The sequence below is a fragment of the Pelobates fuscus genome, chromosome 6, assembly GCF_036172605.1.
Source record: "Pelobates fuscus isolate aPelFus1 chromosome 6, aPelFus1.pri, whole genome shotgun sequence".
NCBI lineage: Eukaryota > Metazoa > Chordata > Amphibia > Anura > Pelobatidae > Pelobates > Pelobates fuscus.
In genome coordinates, this window is record NC_086322.1 from 291,823,963 (window position 1) to 291,840,811 (window position 16,849).

Genomic DNA, 16,849 nt, shown 5'->3' on the forward strand with positions numbered 1-16,849 from the left:
CAAGTGTTTAACTGGGTATGCGCGTGAATTTCACAGCGCTATCTAGCGTGGGCAGATGACGTGTCCCACAGGGACCTAGGTCCGGGCACAAAATAAAGATTTAAAAATAGGTAATATGAGGGGGTTAGGGGCATTTGGTGGTAGCTAGGGGGACAATTAGATGTAGTAGAGTTTGGAGGGGGTTAAAAAAAATAAAAAACTGGATTCGGCCATGACAGTGCCGCTTTAACTATATCAGTGCTGGTAAGCTAAATAAATGCTTACAGGGATCATTGGTTGTGAATGACTTTGCAATAACCATTGCCGCTGTTGAAAACTTGGCGGTGGTGGTGAAGGAGTCAACAAACTACCTTGCTAATTCCTATAGGAGCACATGTTGTAAAGCATCACCCCCTCCAGCTTCAATGCAGCACTGACCTCGCGTGATCAATATGGTTTTACATTTGGATGTTCCATCTAGGAGACGCTGCATTTCGCCAAATTATTTTCAGATGTACTGATCCTTAAGGGAGTTTGGAGCACAGCTTATATGTATGTAAGGTGTATTTTTTTATGTCCCCTGCGTCTTCTGGCTGTAATGGTGATTGAAGATAAAATAATTAAGCTGTATTGATTAGCTCATCGTGATCTAAACAGAGTGATCCCCGGTGCATTGTTTTTACATTTCTTCTCAACGATTGCTGGGTTGAAAAAAATAAATGTAACGCAACATCTAAAATTTTCTTTTTTTTAAGTTACGAGATTCAAGCAATATTGATATTTTCATAGTTGAGGTTTTTGAGTAAGGCTTACAGACGCAGCAGTAAAATACAGAGGCAGTTAGGAGGAATTTTAAGTAGTAGTTGTGGTGGGAAATAGTAATCGTATATTTAGTCCTCAACATTGACACTACCTGGGAAGTGGAAACTTAGCCATTTAAAATTATATATTAGAGAGATCACAAGTAAGTTCCTTTCTCTTTCTTATACCTGAAGATGTGCAGACGCCCTTTAAAAATATAAGCAGTAACCTTAGTGAAATGAATAATGAATTGGTGTTCCTTAAGTTAAATCATGTACTGCACGATTATAATTTTATCCTTACTATTGTGCTATCCAAATTTCTTCAAAGAATATAGCTTTTTTTTTTTTTTACATAAAAAACTTTAGCTTAATTAAGCAGTTTTTGTGTATGGATCATACCTCTGCAGTCTCATTGCTCAATACTATGCTATTTAGGAGTTAAATCACTTTTGTTTCTGTTTATGCAGCTCAAGCCACACCTCCGCTGGCTGTGACTGACACCGCCTGCTCTGTAAATTGAACTTTAATTACATACAGAGGGATACGGCAGGCTCTAGCACGCCATTAACAGAGCAGGAGATTAGAAAATGTAAATGAAACTGAATTTGCAATAAAGGAAGTGTAAACATTAGATAACTCTTTACAGGAAGTATTTAGAAAAGCTATGTAATCATATGCAGGGGGGTGTGGCTAGGGCTACATAAACAAAGTGATTTAACTCCTAAAAGGCAAAGTACTGAAAAGTGAGACTGCATGGGGCATGATCTATACACCAAAACTGCTTCATTAAGCTTAGGTTGTCTTGGTGACTATAGTGTCCCTTTCACTTAGTTCTTACTTGCTGCTATGTCATTGGTGTAACATTAAAAACAAATATGGATTCCAACTTAAACTGCTCAAGGCATCTTGCAACTGCTGGTGTGTAATATCTGATATTTGTTATGTGATTTAAAAAATAAAAAACACAAAGCAAAATTAATGTATCCATTCCAACATCTCAAAGGCCCTCTTATCTCTTTGTTCTGTGTTGCTTCAGTAACTCTGTATGAAAAGCTAATTTGTTTTTTGAATTGCTGATAAATCCTATAAATAAAATAGATCCTTCAGAGGCACGCACACGTATTTCATTTCCTTTCTCCTTGCAGGACTACCTGACTGATCTCATCACAAATGACAGTATTAGCTTCTTCCGCACATCCAAGAAAATGTATCCTCACCGACCAGTGCTAATGGTTTTAAGCCACGCGGCTCCCCACGGGCCGGAGGACTCCGCTCCGCAATACTCACAGCTGTTCCCTAATGCCTCTCAGCACATGTGAGTATGAGACTCTGTGTGTCCTGCTTTTAGTGCTCTCCTTCTGTACGTGCGTCTGCATTGATTCTCTGGGATAAAATTTAAATTGAGAGATAAAGGTGTAGGCATGTTCTCCATTATATGAAAGCTATATGTTTGATGTTATATTATTTTGCAAGGATTCTTTATTTTTTATTAACAACATATTTTGCAGCACTTTATAAACCTTCGAATATCGTAGAAACTAAAATAAATTAATTGCACCAAGTTAACCTTCCATTCTATGTCCACAAAACAAACACAATTTAGGTAGGGCTCACGAAATGCAGATGGGGCAAAATGGGGCAGGAAATTTGCCTCAAATTAAAACTAATCAATTAAACAGATCAATATATTAACCCGTAACTCATAGACTAGCATTACTCCACTTTTTATTAATATCTTGGAATGGTTATTATATCTGAATTCTTGCAATATTTTATGTGAATATACACTGTGTGCAGAATTATTAGGCAAATGAGTATTTTGACCACATCATCCTCTTTATGCATGTTGTCTTACTCCAAGCTGTATAGGCTCGAAAGCCTACTACCAATTAAGCATATTAGGTGATGTGCATCTCTGTAATGAGAAGGGGTGTGGTCTAATGACATCAACACCCTATATCAGGTGTGCATAATTATTAGGCAACTTCCTTTCCTTTGGCAAAATGGGTCAAAAGAAGGACTTGACAGGCTCAGAAAAGTCAAAAATAGTGAGATATCTTGCAGAGGGATGCAGCACTCTTAAAATTGCAAAGCTTCTGAAGCGTGATCATCGAACAATCAAGCGTTTCATTCAAAATAGTCAACAGGGTCGCAAGAAGCGTGTGGAGAAACCAAGGCGCAAAATAACTGCCCATGAACTGAGAAAAGTCAAGCGTGCAGCTGCCAAGATGCCACTTGCCACCAGTTTGGCCATATTTCAGAGCTGCAACATCACTGGAGTGCCCAAAAGCACAAGGTGTGCAATACTCAGAGACATGGCCAAGGTAAGAAAGGCTGAAAGACGACCACCACGGAACAAGACACACAAGCTGAAACGTCAAGACTGGGCCAAGAAATATCTCAAGACTGATTTTTCTAAGGTTTTATGGACTGATGAAATGAGAGTGAGTCTTGATGGGCCAGATGGATGGATTGGTAAAGGGCAGAGAGCTCCAGTCCGACTCAGACGCCAGCAAGGTGGAGGTGGAGTACTGGTTTGGGCTGGTATCATCAAAGATGAGCTTGTGGGGCCTTTTCGGGTTGAGGATGGAGTCAAGCTCAACTCCCAGTTTCTGGAAGACACCTTCTTCAAGCAGTGGTACAGGAAGAAGTCTGCATCCTTCAAGAAAAACATGATTTTCATGCAGGACAATGCTCCATCACACGCGTCCAAGTACTCCACAGCGTGGCTGGCAAGAAAGGTTATAAAAGAAGAAAATCTAATGACATGGCCTCCTTGTTCACCTGATCTGAACCCCATTGAGAACCTGTGGTCCATCATCAAATGTGAGATTTACAAGGAGGGAAAACAGTACATCTCTCTGAACAGTGTCTGGGAGGATGTGGTTGCTGCTGCACGCAATGTTGATGGTGAACAGATCAAAACACTGACAGAATCCATGGATGGCAGGCTTTTGAGTGTCCTTGCAAAGAAAGGTGGCTATATTGGTCACTGATTTGTTTTTGTTATGTTTTTGAATGTCAGAAATGTATATTTGTGAATGTTGAGATGTTATATTGGTTTCACTGGTAAAAATAAATAATTGAAATGGGTATATATTTGTTTTTTGTTAAGTTGCCTAATAATTATGCACAGCAATAGTCACCTGCACACACAGATATCCCCCTAAAATAGCTATAACTAAAAACAAACTAAAAACTACTTCCAAAAATATTCAGCTTTGATATTAATGAGTTTTTTGGGTTCATTGAGAACATGGTTGTTGTTCAATAATAAAATTAATCCTCAAAAATACAACTTCCCTAATAATTCTGCACTCCCTGTATATTTGTTTTTAACTGTTCTATGCTAGAATCTATGGAGTAATTTTTGTGTGTATATAATAGTGTTTGTTTTATGTAAATGTTTCGTCAGTGGTCTATGAGTATTGTATGTGTGTGTCTATACATATTATGTATAATGTGATAGAAATATGTATGTATTATAGGTATGATTATTATTATTTTTTTTATGTTTGTGTCACATTAATATATCCTTTTCAGTAATTGCCATTTTCTCTCATTTTGTGATGTCTCATTAAACCTGCACATACTGCAGCTGATCCCAATACGTTTCCAAGATGAACATAAGTGAGGGATTATCTGGTGTTTTTTCGGGAGATTAACTGTAGGCGATGCCAGTCTGGGATATTTTGCATGTCGTATCCCCAGTGTATCTCTTTAAAAACATGACACCCCATTAGTTTCACATCTACGCACGAGGGACATTGACTCAAGTCAGGATTTCCGGTGGGTCTTAGCTAAAGTTGGTGAGCAATCGAATTCGACCATTGGATTCCGATTTAATATACTTTTTATATTAAATCGGAATCCAATTGCAATTGCCAAAACGATATTTTGAGGAATGAAGCAGTCAATTCAAATTAATAATCACAATACTGATGTTTCATTTTCATATTTATTTTACTGCACAAAGCTTTTGAAACCCATTTTAGATATAGCAAACCTCTATAAAATGTAGCAAGGTTTACGTTTATCCATATCTTTACCCACACTCCTTGTAAAGCGATAAAAGTAAAGGGGATTGTTTTTTTAAAAAAATACATATATATATTTTACCAAATTTTGGAATTCACTTAGAGGTAATCCCAGGCCCTAGGAAGAGGCTGAATTAATTTTAAATTTAACTTCGGCTTTTGGTAGAGAGCTGAACCCCATGACTGAAAAGGAAGGTATGGGAAGTTAAAGAGCTATTTTTCTTTCAAGAAGATGAAGATGAAAGAAAGAAGAACAATTCTAGTAATATAGAAGAAGGGAAGCCATAAGCACAGCATGGTTTGGCTTTGACCTGCTACTATGGAAAGACATAAGAGTTGCCAGTAAACTGCATTTCATTCAGAATTTGTTCGATATGTTTTTGGCCATTTTTATTTTTTTAATTCACTTTTTTGAATTTGAATTGAATGCGGTCAAACAGAATATTGGGGTACAGAAAATAAAAGGGAAGGGTGGGGATACAGGTCCTGCAATACAATTGGCAGTGTCATTTGTACAATATAAACATATCGCGGTACATATTCAGCTTGCAGGAACAGGTGAGGGTACAGAAGTGAAAACAGGGAAGGGTGAAGGGGACCAGTTCATATCTCATATAACATTTGAGTCACATGGGCGTCTGTGGTTTGTGAAGGGGTAGTGCATCTAGCCCTATGTTTAGAAATGCTGTGTGCGTTAATATCGTTGTGCCTGTTTGGTGGGATTGGTGCTCCCTAACTGAGACCCCGCTGCTCTGTGGATTGAGACAATTCTGCGTGGCAGACAATTGGTTCGCTTTAAGGGCACAGAACCACATTTAATTTTTTTTTATTTTTTTTTGCAGAATCACTTCTGGTTCGTCAGCTTGACTGGCGATCAGATCTGTCCACGATTGCCAGGTATCTCGGAATGCCTGAGCCCTGGTAGGGGATTCTATCGACATGCATTCATAAGTGTGGAACTGATTGATTTTGTCTGTGAGTTGCATTCTAGAGGGGCACTTTTGTTGCTTCCAATGGAGTGCAATTAGGTTTCTGGCTGCCAATATAATCAAGGCCACTACTTGTTTAGAGGCTTTAGGTAACTTAGGTGGGAAGAGGAGAACTAAACATGTATGCACGCCTAATGGTACTTGTTCGACGGATAGCTTGATAAATAGGTCATGCACCATGCCCCACAGGGGTCTAATATCTTGGCAATCACACCAGATGTGCATCATGGTCCCCTCTGTTTTCCCCCATGTTGTGAGTGTAGATGATCCCATTTACGTATAAAAATGCTTGTGGTTGGGAACATGTGTGTTCACTTTGGACGCAGAGGTTTGGAAATGTTGACAGAGATTTTGTGTCTCTCGTGTGGTCAGCCATATCTGCAGGGCTTGGGTTTTGGTCTGGTTAAGTTTTTAAAAAGATAGGGAGCCATAGTCATGTAGAAGGATCAGTAGCGCTGGTACCGAGGAACGTTGGTTGCTCAGTGTAAGCAGAATGTCATCAGCGAACATGGAGGGGCAAAATTCCTTATCTACTTCTATGACTGTAATGTCAGGGTGGTCTTTGATCTTGTATGCCAGGGGTTCGAGGGAAAGGATAAACAGAGGTGATAGTGGGCAGCCCTGTCTAGAGCTGTTTGTTATGGAGAATGGGGCAGAGAAGAATCTTGCATTTGCCACTCATGCTTTTGGTGAGTTTTATAGGGCCAGCACTTCAGAAATGAATGGTCAGGCAAAGCCAAACTTATGGAGCACTTGTTCCATGTAGTTCTAATTAAGCCTGTCGAAGGCCTTCTCCGCATCCAGCCATCCTCGTTTTTTGGGGGCATGGTTCAAACTGGACAATGGGTAGAGTGTTTGGAACCTATCCAGGGAAGTTTGTAAAATTAATTGATTCTACTACAAGAGAGCCCGTCAATTCCAGAACGTTATGGGATAAGCCTATTGTACTAGAATCCAGTAGTGGGTGCTAGTTATAGTGGAGTCAAATGCCAATGGTTGAAATCTTTGGGGACTGTTAAATTGGGTGGTGCTCTAAAGATAAATCCCAGATATTTTTATTCAAAAGTCTGACAAAGTGTCATAGGAGTTCAAGCTCTACAACAGGGCTAGACAACCATCGGCACTCCAGATGTTGTGGACTACATCTTCCTTAATGCTCTTACAGCTATACTGATGGTGAAGCTTCAGGGGAATTGAAGTCCACTACATCTGGAGCATAAAAGGCTGCCTAACCTGCTCTACAGCATCTGAAGATCTACTTTTCGGGCATATTTGTCTTAGACAGTGGACTCTAAGTTGACCTATAACTCCGAATGATGTGACGGAGGAAACTCGCAAGACCAAAAACTGGATCCTTTTGAGGTCATTGGTGGCTTACTAACATTTGTATTGTCATTGTAACCTGTTATTTTTCTAGTTTAATGATGACATAGATATATTGAAACCTTGTGTGAATACCAAAAATTGTCACGTCTTACTAATTTAGTAAGTGCAGCTTTTTCCCAGGAAACCGGCGTATATTTTAAGGTCTTTAAGTAAGATTTCTAGGCCGTGTAATTGTTTCTCTACATCTAATATCCTGTGGTCTGCTCTGAACTCATTAAATCTGTTTTTCCTGTTGCAAGAAACAGAACATTTGTTTTCCCCACGAACACTCTATAGCAGGCTCCGGGCCTTGCTGACAAACAGATAAGACTAAATGAAGTGTCCTGTTCAAAATGACTGTGAAGTTGGCACCTAGCTGTAAAAGTCATCCCATTGACCTTGTTTAAATATTTCGGGACAAATTTGTCATTTGAGCAGGTGCAACTCGAACAGAGACATTAAAAATGAATGTCAAGTTTTACAATAGGATTAAATTAAATGTTTAGTTAAAGTGGTGGATTCACTACATTTACTGTGCAGTAATAGTGTCTGAACACCGTAATGAAAATCAATAAAACTGTGGGAATAATAAAAGCTAATTGCTTATCACGGTAGGGAAGTAACTGGAAAACATTTGTGTACCAGTGATCGGTGCCCTATAAATATCTAGTTTTCTGTGTTAAATAAAAGTGTTGGGGAGAATTCCGTGCATACCCTCGGTGATTGAGGCGGCCTTGTTACAATGTAGCTATAACGCTGTATATTTTATGTGCCTGTGATTATTACGATTTCGGCTAATTGAATCAAACATCTTTTAGCAGACTGTTTATGAACGTGGATTTAGAATGTGATTTAAATTTTAATGGGAAAAAAAGCTAATTACATTTCTTAGCTATTCTTCTTTTGGCAGCTTACTTACTTAAAAAAAATAATGTTATAACGAGCCTGTTATCAAATTCTTACTGATGATTACAGTCCTGAAGGACCTTGTATATGGCATATAGAAACAAAATTATATATATGTAATATATACAGTGTTTTTAATGTACCACATTTAATAGGATTTCACAGCACAACCACTTTTCTTACTTGAATTGTGTGCTTGTGTTTAATGCTCTTTGGCTTCTAAAATAGATTATCGAAAATATATTGATAAATTAAAAATGAATCCTATCATACATAATATACTTAGGGCTGTCTGTAATACTGATTGGACCCTGGGTGGGTATTTGACCCTTGACCTAGCCCTTCCCCTTCCTAGCATGCAATCACGCCATCAACGTCCACACAAAAAAAACACACACTTAGCCCTCTCATTTCTTACGGAGACAAAATACACACACTAACACACATACAGATGCAAACACTGACATACATAGAGATGCAGACATACACAGGTACAGACATACATAGAGAGATACACAGACACACATGGAGATACACACTGACACACCTACATACACTGATGCACAGATACACTCACTGACAAACAGGCAGATAAACAGAAACACTAACACGCAAACAAACACACTGGCATACATGCAGATACACACAATAACATACAGATACATACACGGACTCACATGCAGATACACAGATACAGACACTGACACATACAAATACAGACACACATGCAGCTACACATACACACAGAATGATACACATTCAAGTAAACAGAATGACACTCACACAGATACAAACACAGACACACATGCAGATACAAAGACATGTAGACACACATACACACATACACACCAATACACATAATAATAAATACACACACAGATACAAACAGACACAGAGACACATATATACAAAGACACACATACGGACACACAGAAACACATACTGATACACAGGGTCACATAGAGACATGTAGATACAGAAATACACAGATACACACATGCATACATACAGATGCAAACAGATACACACATGCATACAAACAGACATACATACATAAAGACAGACACAGACAGACAAATACATACAAACAGACACATGCATAAATGCACGTTTTTTATGTGTTTCCTACCTTTTTAGTGCAGGAGGCAGGCTCAGGCTGATGGGAGTCAGAGCTCCCACTCTGACTCCCTCCTTTTCTTCTCCTCCTCCCACGCGGTGCTCGTGAATGCTGGGAGGAAGTGACCGGCTGTCACTTCCTCCCAGCATCCTGACATCATCACAGGTTGCCCGGTCTTGCTCTTAAAGCGGCCGGGCGCCTGAAAATCCATCGCCATCGGGGGGCCCTTAGAGCACTGGCCACCCGATGAGCCTCCACATCGCGCGGCCCACGGTGGTAGTTCCACGTGGCCGCACGCACCACGGCAGCCGGAGGGCTAAAGGGGCAGCTGCTTTGGGCCCCCTAAGACTGACTGGGCCCGGGCCAGCTGCCCCTTTTGCCCCATGTTAAAGACTGCCCTGAATATACTGATTGGTTCTCTGCCCCATAACAATTCAGACTTCTCCCACTTACACCCAGGTAATTTGTCGTAAGTCTTCTCAAAAAGTACAGAATATGAATGACAGGCAATCAAATGTGCTATTAGCAGGAACATAAATTGTAACTGAATTGAAGTTTTTCTATTTTATACAATTTAGCATGTGAGAGGGAGAAAGATCATGGATTGAGCTGTAAGGGGAGCTTGCCTATGATGGCTTGAATTGGGGACCCTATGCAGTTTGATGCAATTGAGCAGCAATTTTGGAAGAGGAGACCCAGGACAGGGGTACCAAGTTGAGACTGTTCCACACGTGGGTGTTACTAGAGTGGGGCGTTTTCTGGGCTGAAACCCCAGATGTGGTAAACAGGCCTGGAGGAAATTAATGTGTTTTTTATTATTAATATTCTTAAAGCAGCCGCCTATTATAAAAATAAATATTAGTAATAATATTTAGACTAACGTTAGTCTAGTTAGTCTTTAGTCTAATAGTGTGTGGCATTGGACAGAGAGCACTAAACCAACCCACAGGTTTTTGTGCTTTATAGCCACTGAGTGAGCTGTAGTGGTTATGGATAGTGATGTACCGAACTGTTCGCCGGCGAATAGTTCCCGGCGAACATAGCATGTTCGCGTCCGCCACCGCGGGCGAACACATGCGGTGTTCGGTCCGCCGACCTATTCGTCATCATTGAGTAAACTTTGACCCTGTACCTCACAGTCAGCAGACACATTACAGCCAATCAGCAGCACACCCTCCCTAGCAGACCCTCCCACCTACTGGACAGCATCCATTTTAGATTAATTCGGAAGCTGCAACCATTTGATTTGTTTTTTTCTATTTATTTTTTTTATTTTTTTAGTGCATATAAATGTTACAAGTAGATACTACCCCCAGACACTCTGTGTTACTGCAGATACTGCAGATACTGCCTCCAGACACCCTGTGTTACTGCAGATACTCCCCCAGACACTCTGTGTTACTGCAGATACTCCCTCCAGACACTGACACAGAGCAGAATAGGGACTGTTCCCCCTACATAGGGTCACTTGGCAGATATGGATTGACACCTATCCTAAGGATCCCTGATAAACACTGACACGGAGCCCTCCATGGGTGAAGATGGATTAATTTTTTTTTTGTGCTCGGGTTTTTTATTTTATTTTTAAGTTCGACGGGTATGATGGCTTTTTATTTGGCCTTTTTTGGGGCTAAAAAAATGATTTTAGAAGAAGAAGACGTTGAATAGGAAGTTGAATTTTACTTTACAGGGTAGTAATTTTATTCCCCCTTCACTATTTTTTAGGGTGAGGGGGGTAGGTAGGGGCTTTTTTATTTGGCTGTGTGACTAGGGGCTTGGGGACACACACTGCATACACTATACACACACTGCATACACTATACACACACTGCATACACTATACACACACTGCACACACTATACACACACTACACACACTGCATACACTATACACACACTGCATACACTATACACACACTGCACACACTATACACACACTGCACACACTATACACACACTACACACAATATACACACACTATACACACAATATACACACACACTGTACACACTGCACACACACACTACACACACTGCATACACACACTACACACACTGCATACACACTGCACACACTATACACACTGCACACTCTATACACACACTATACACACACTGCATACACTATACACACTATACACACACTGCATACACTATACACACTATACACACACTGCATACACTATACACACTCTACACACACTGCATACACTATACACACTCTACACACACTGCATACACTATACACACACTGCACTAACTATACACACACTGCACACACTATACACACACTGCATACACTATACACACACTGCATACACACTATACACACACTGCATACACACTATACACACACTGCATACACACTATACACACACTGCACACACTATACACACTATACACACACTACACACACACACACTGTACACACTATGCACACACTGCATACACTATGCACACACTATACACACACACTACATACACACTGCACACACTGCATACACACACTATACACACTCTATACACACACTGCACACACTATACACACACACTATACACACTCACTATACACACACTGTACACACTATACACACTCACTATACACACTGCACACACTATACACACAATATACACACACTTTACACACTATACACACACTGCATAAACATACATTTAAAAAAAGATTGCAGCTATTTTACATTTCAAAGTTGGGGAGGGGGGTGCCAAATAAAGGATCCGCCCCGGGTGCCAAATGCTCCAGGTACGCCCCTATATAGAGGGGAGCCATGTTACTCTGTATATAGAGAGGAGCCATGTTTACACTGTATATAGAGGGGAGCCATGTTTACACTGTATATAGAGGGAACCATGTTACACGGTATATAGAGAGGAGCCATGTTTACTCTGTATATAGAGGACTGTTTGCGGTGCGTTAAACGGGGAGTTTGGTCTGTCACTGTGAAGCGGGCGTAACCCTTACACTACCTGATCGATACTACATCATACCTGATGTTTTAAAGCACGTTATTCCAAACAATTTAGGAATGTTAGGTGATTTCTGCCCTTTATGGATTAAAAGCAGACTCTGCATCAACTGTGTAATTTTCCATGGGAGTTTTGCCATGGATCCCCCTCCGGCATGCCACAGTCCAGGTGTTAGTCCCCTTGAAACAACTTTTCCATCACTTTTGTGGCCAGAAAGAGTCCCTGTTGGTTTTAAAATTCGCCTGCCCATTGAAGTCAATGGCGGTTCGCCGGTTCGCGAACATTTGAGGAAGTTCGCGTTCGCCGTTCGCGAACCGAAAATTTCGGGTTCGCGACAACACTAGTTATGGAGCATAGAGTTTAAAGGGACACATCAGACTGGCGTTGAACCATAGATATTACAGTAACATTGCATATGCAATAGCAATACATGAAAATCACAAAATATATATACTCACATTTGGAGTTTTCACATTTGCTGTTTTTTGCAGGGAGGTCTGTCCAGGACGTGAAATGGCCAATCCCGATGCTCACTGAACCTTCTAAAGCAGTGAATTGCTTATACCATAAATACATGCAGATCAGTGCTTTATGGGCCCATCAGTTAGTTTAGTTGCCTGCTAACAGCTGAACTATAACTCCTAAAACTCCTAAAAATCTGCTTTTATAGAGCAAAAGCAATATTGAAAAGGAAAAAAAAAATAAAGATTAATAAAATACAGACAAACCTGAACTGTACCCTAACTAACATGGTGTGTGTGTGTTTAACTTGTATTTTATTTTTAAAATTCAGATTTATTTTTTTATAAAGGAAAAATAAATATATACCTAATTAAGTAATTGCCACAATCAAGCTTTTTTTTTTTTGTTTATTGTATGTTTCCAAAACTGGTCCTTGGGTTTCTTGGGTGTTTTTTGCCTTTGAGTGTTTCCTTAAGTCTAAGATTAATAATTTGCATAATTTTGGAGCTGACCCACACTTGGTGCTAATGACCCAATTTGCACTGCCTTTAATTAAATGGTCGGGGCGCTGGCTTTCAGTCTGGAGAGAATGTAATTCCTTCCAGTGTCAACTCCACGTAAATCAAATGAAAAAGCCTTTTATACACCTAAAGGACATTTTTGGCATGATCCCCTTAATGCCGTCTTGTTTTTGGCAGCCATCGAGGTCTCACCTCGGTAATCTGGATTCAGTCCCACTTTAAAGAGAAATAACTGCCAATTCCAGAAATCACCTCCTTGGTAAATCTGTAGAATTAAAAAGCCCTCTGCTCTCTCTTTAGAAGGCTAATTTAACGCCTTGCTCGCCGATGATGTCAGCTACACATTACTCAATCATACATTTGTTAATTCAAACATTTTTCTTTACTCCAGTCAAGTTTCAGTCTGTGGAAAACGTCTCGAATGGCCAAGGTTATGTAAAAGCATTTTCAGGCCGGTCTGTCATGGGTTACATTGTATCTAGACTTCTGTCAGTTCAATAAATAGGGTTGCTGACTGAGAATGGAGATGAAGTTACCGAAATGAAACCACACAGAAATAAATGATCTGCTGGTCTGTAGATCGTGTTCCGAGGATGATTTACAAACCACAAGAGCTGAAAGTCTTAAGGCAAGTGGATGTGATTTGTATGAAAAGGAGATCCGTTACTGAAATTGGGTCAGATCCAACAGCCTTTCATTTTTTTTTTTTTACCTGTCCTGTCCTTTTTTTCCAATAGTGGTAATCCAGTAGAATATGGAGGTGACGAGTACCCGGCATAACCAAATGCATCAGTCTGCACATGGAGGCTTTGTTTGACACTGTGCATTATTGTCTGTCTCACGACCAAGTCTGGCTGGTCCCATTGATAATAGACAGTAGTTTTGAGTGCATGCAGCGCTAATAGAATGGGTGTAACCTCTATGGGTGTAAGTCTATTAAGAGGGAACCAACTCAAGCTTTCAATAAAATAGTTTCAGAGATAAAACCCAATGCCCCAATCACTGTAAGCAACCATACAATCTCTGCTATGACCTGGACACACTCTCTGCAGGTCCACCTAGGTGTTTTCATACTTCCTTTTGGAACTAAAGGCAATGGGAAGAGACAAAGGAGAATGTAGCGTTAGTGTTCATCTTCGTACAATGCTTAAAGAATGCTGATATGATGCTCCATGAGAATTCTGGAATTTTAGAACCCGGAGTGTCCTTGTGATGACAGATTTGAATGTCTTTTCCATACCCTGTAAAATTGTTTTTTTTGCAGGGCCCCATTTATGTTCATTAGCTTGTCAATTCATTCTTCAATTTTACAATTACCACTGTGACCCATTCTTCAACTGTGATGTAATGTAGAACAAAATGGATTGCACTAAACACCTCCACTGGCCTCCTGCCAGTGCCTGAGGATCACCACTGAACTTCGGAAGGCAGTGCTGCTATAGTAAATAATTTATTGCAAACTTTTAAGCCTGGGGCTGTCCATGCATTGTGAACTCACAGCAATAGCATTAAAACCCAATTGTTTGTTCCAAATCAGGTGTTATGATCTCTTGCCAGAAATGCTCTGTCTCTCTATAACCGTTTATTGAAATGATTTTGTTTTCTTTTGTAACCAATGTAACGCAATACTTGTGTTCCCAGCACGCCGAGTTACAACTACGCTCCCAACCCAGACAAACATTGGATAATGAGGTACACAGGCGCCATGAAGCCAATCCACATGGAATTCACCAACATGCTGCAAAGGAGGCGTCTCCAGACCCTGATGTCTGTGGACACCTCAGTGGAAACGGTGAGTCCCGGAAAAAGATTATTTTTCAAAACTAAGGTTTTACAAGTCACGTGTTTTGCTTATGTCATTAATGTATGGCTTGATCAGTGAAAAATGTTCACTAGATGTTCAATAAACCAAGTTTTAGAAATGCCAAAATAAGTAAATAATGTAAAAACTCCTATAAAAACTTGTGATAAAATTTGAACTGAGAAACCACATAGTTATTCACTAAAGTAAGAATTGGCAGGAATTCAAATTGAATTTCAAATGTAAACCAAAATAGCAGGAATTCAAATTATATTTCAAATGTAAACCAAGATAGCTAAACTGAAACAGAATTTACTTAGGGTTTTTTCCCAAATTAACTGTTTTGGACTAAATTTTAAAATTCATGTTGAATTCCTGGCAATTCTCAATTTAGTGAGTAGCCCTGATTGCTTCCTCAAAGGGGACGTTGTTATTCCCATATCTGCGCATGACCAGTCCCCTTCCTACAGAAATCCGTTTGTACCTGTTGGGCTGGCATTGCTCGGAACGTCCGGCGGTGGGAAATCCTGATGTGGACCTGGAGTGTCCGTGTTTTAATTTATGACGGCCCTGCATGAGCCAGGGAGGATTTCACCACTTTAAACACAGCATGGGGATTATACGTTAAATCATTCCAGACTTAAAAAAAATAAATATATATATATATATTTTTTTTTATTATTATTTTTTTTTTTTTTTAAGATGCTGCACGCAAGAGCTAGGTGCTGTTTGTTTTCTAGAACATAGCATTGGCAAGAACATAAGAGAACTGGACCCCAATATCCCTAAATTAAATTTTTCCTTGAAACACCCATATAATGTACGGTGCTCAGTCTCCTATGGCATCAGGACATGTGGGAGTGTGTGCGGACGCACATTTAGACATCTGCAAGAGTGTGTACCTCTATACTGCATTAGATCTCTGACGTATTCCTCAGTAAAGATCTCACGATGCATTAGTGAGACTCTGTTCTCTTTATCACCTTGCCTTTTTTTATGATAGTTACTTTTTATTTCCACTGTATATTTGTAGAAACTTTTCTTCCAGCTTATCACTGCAGACTGGTCTAAAATAAGTGCATGATTAAGGCTCTATAGAGCCGAATTGTCCCGTTTTTTGGGTGGCTGACCATCCAATAAAACACACAATCAGCACCTGTGAGTGTTGACTGTGTCTTCTACTTTTTTGGTCTAAGATAAGTGCTGACCTGACATCACTCACAAACCAGAGAAACTGTGCTTCCTGGTACTTTAAAATCTGCGTGTAGCTGCAGTGAGTTAAATTTGATCTGTTAACCCGCCTGCGGGGTATCTTGAGTGTTCATCTCTTTTCCATCTAGTCTGGCTCAGATGTAATTTAAAAAGACGCAGATCTATCCACTGTGGGCAGATCATGCAGCCTCTTCTAATAATACGTTTTTTTGTTTTATTTCCTGCAATTTTATTTTTCTGCTTAAGTAGCGAGATTTTGCTTTAAATATATTTTCATTCCACTAAATTATAAAATTTCTCACCGACCACTCCACAAGCAATTTAATTCTTTTTTTAGTTCCACACCAATGTTTCTTTAATGTCTAAGTGGACAATTTACTGTTTTTATTTTCAGAGTTAATAAAAAGCATTCTCTCATACCATGCTGACGTACTGCACTTTTCCACCACAGTAAATTCCCTACTCTTATTAATATATTGGAAACATTCTTTTAAAGCCAGTGCATTATAAACCTAGATTTTGAACGTCATGCTTGTTAAATCTTCATCTGAATGATCTATTCTTGCCTGTTCAGCATTATACATTTCATTATTATTTTTTTTATTATTATTTAAAACTCATACTGTATCTTCAGAAGCTTAAAGAATCACGCTGCGGTTTTTCGTAACATAAA

General features: G+C 39.6%; 1 protein-coding gene across 4 annotated transcripts in view; it reads left to right on the forward strand.

The window, feature by feature from the left end:
- SULF2 (sulfatase 2) overlaps positions 1-16,849 on the forward strand; it is a 268,821-nt gene that overhangs the window by 216,877 nt on the left and 35,095 nt on the right. For all 4 annotated transcript variants that reach the window (XM_063459445.1, XM_063459448.1, XM_063459446.1 and 1 more), the window contains 2 exons: positions 1,928-2,097; positions 14,805-14,955. In XM_063459445.1, the coding sequence (XP_063315515.1) occupies positions 1,928-2,097; positions 14,805-14,955 (321 nt within the window). The remainder of the gene's footprint in view (positions 1-1,927; positions 2,098-14,804; positions 14,956-16,849) is intronic.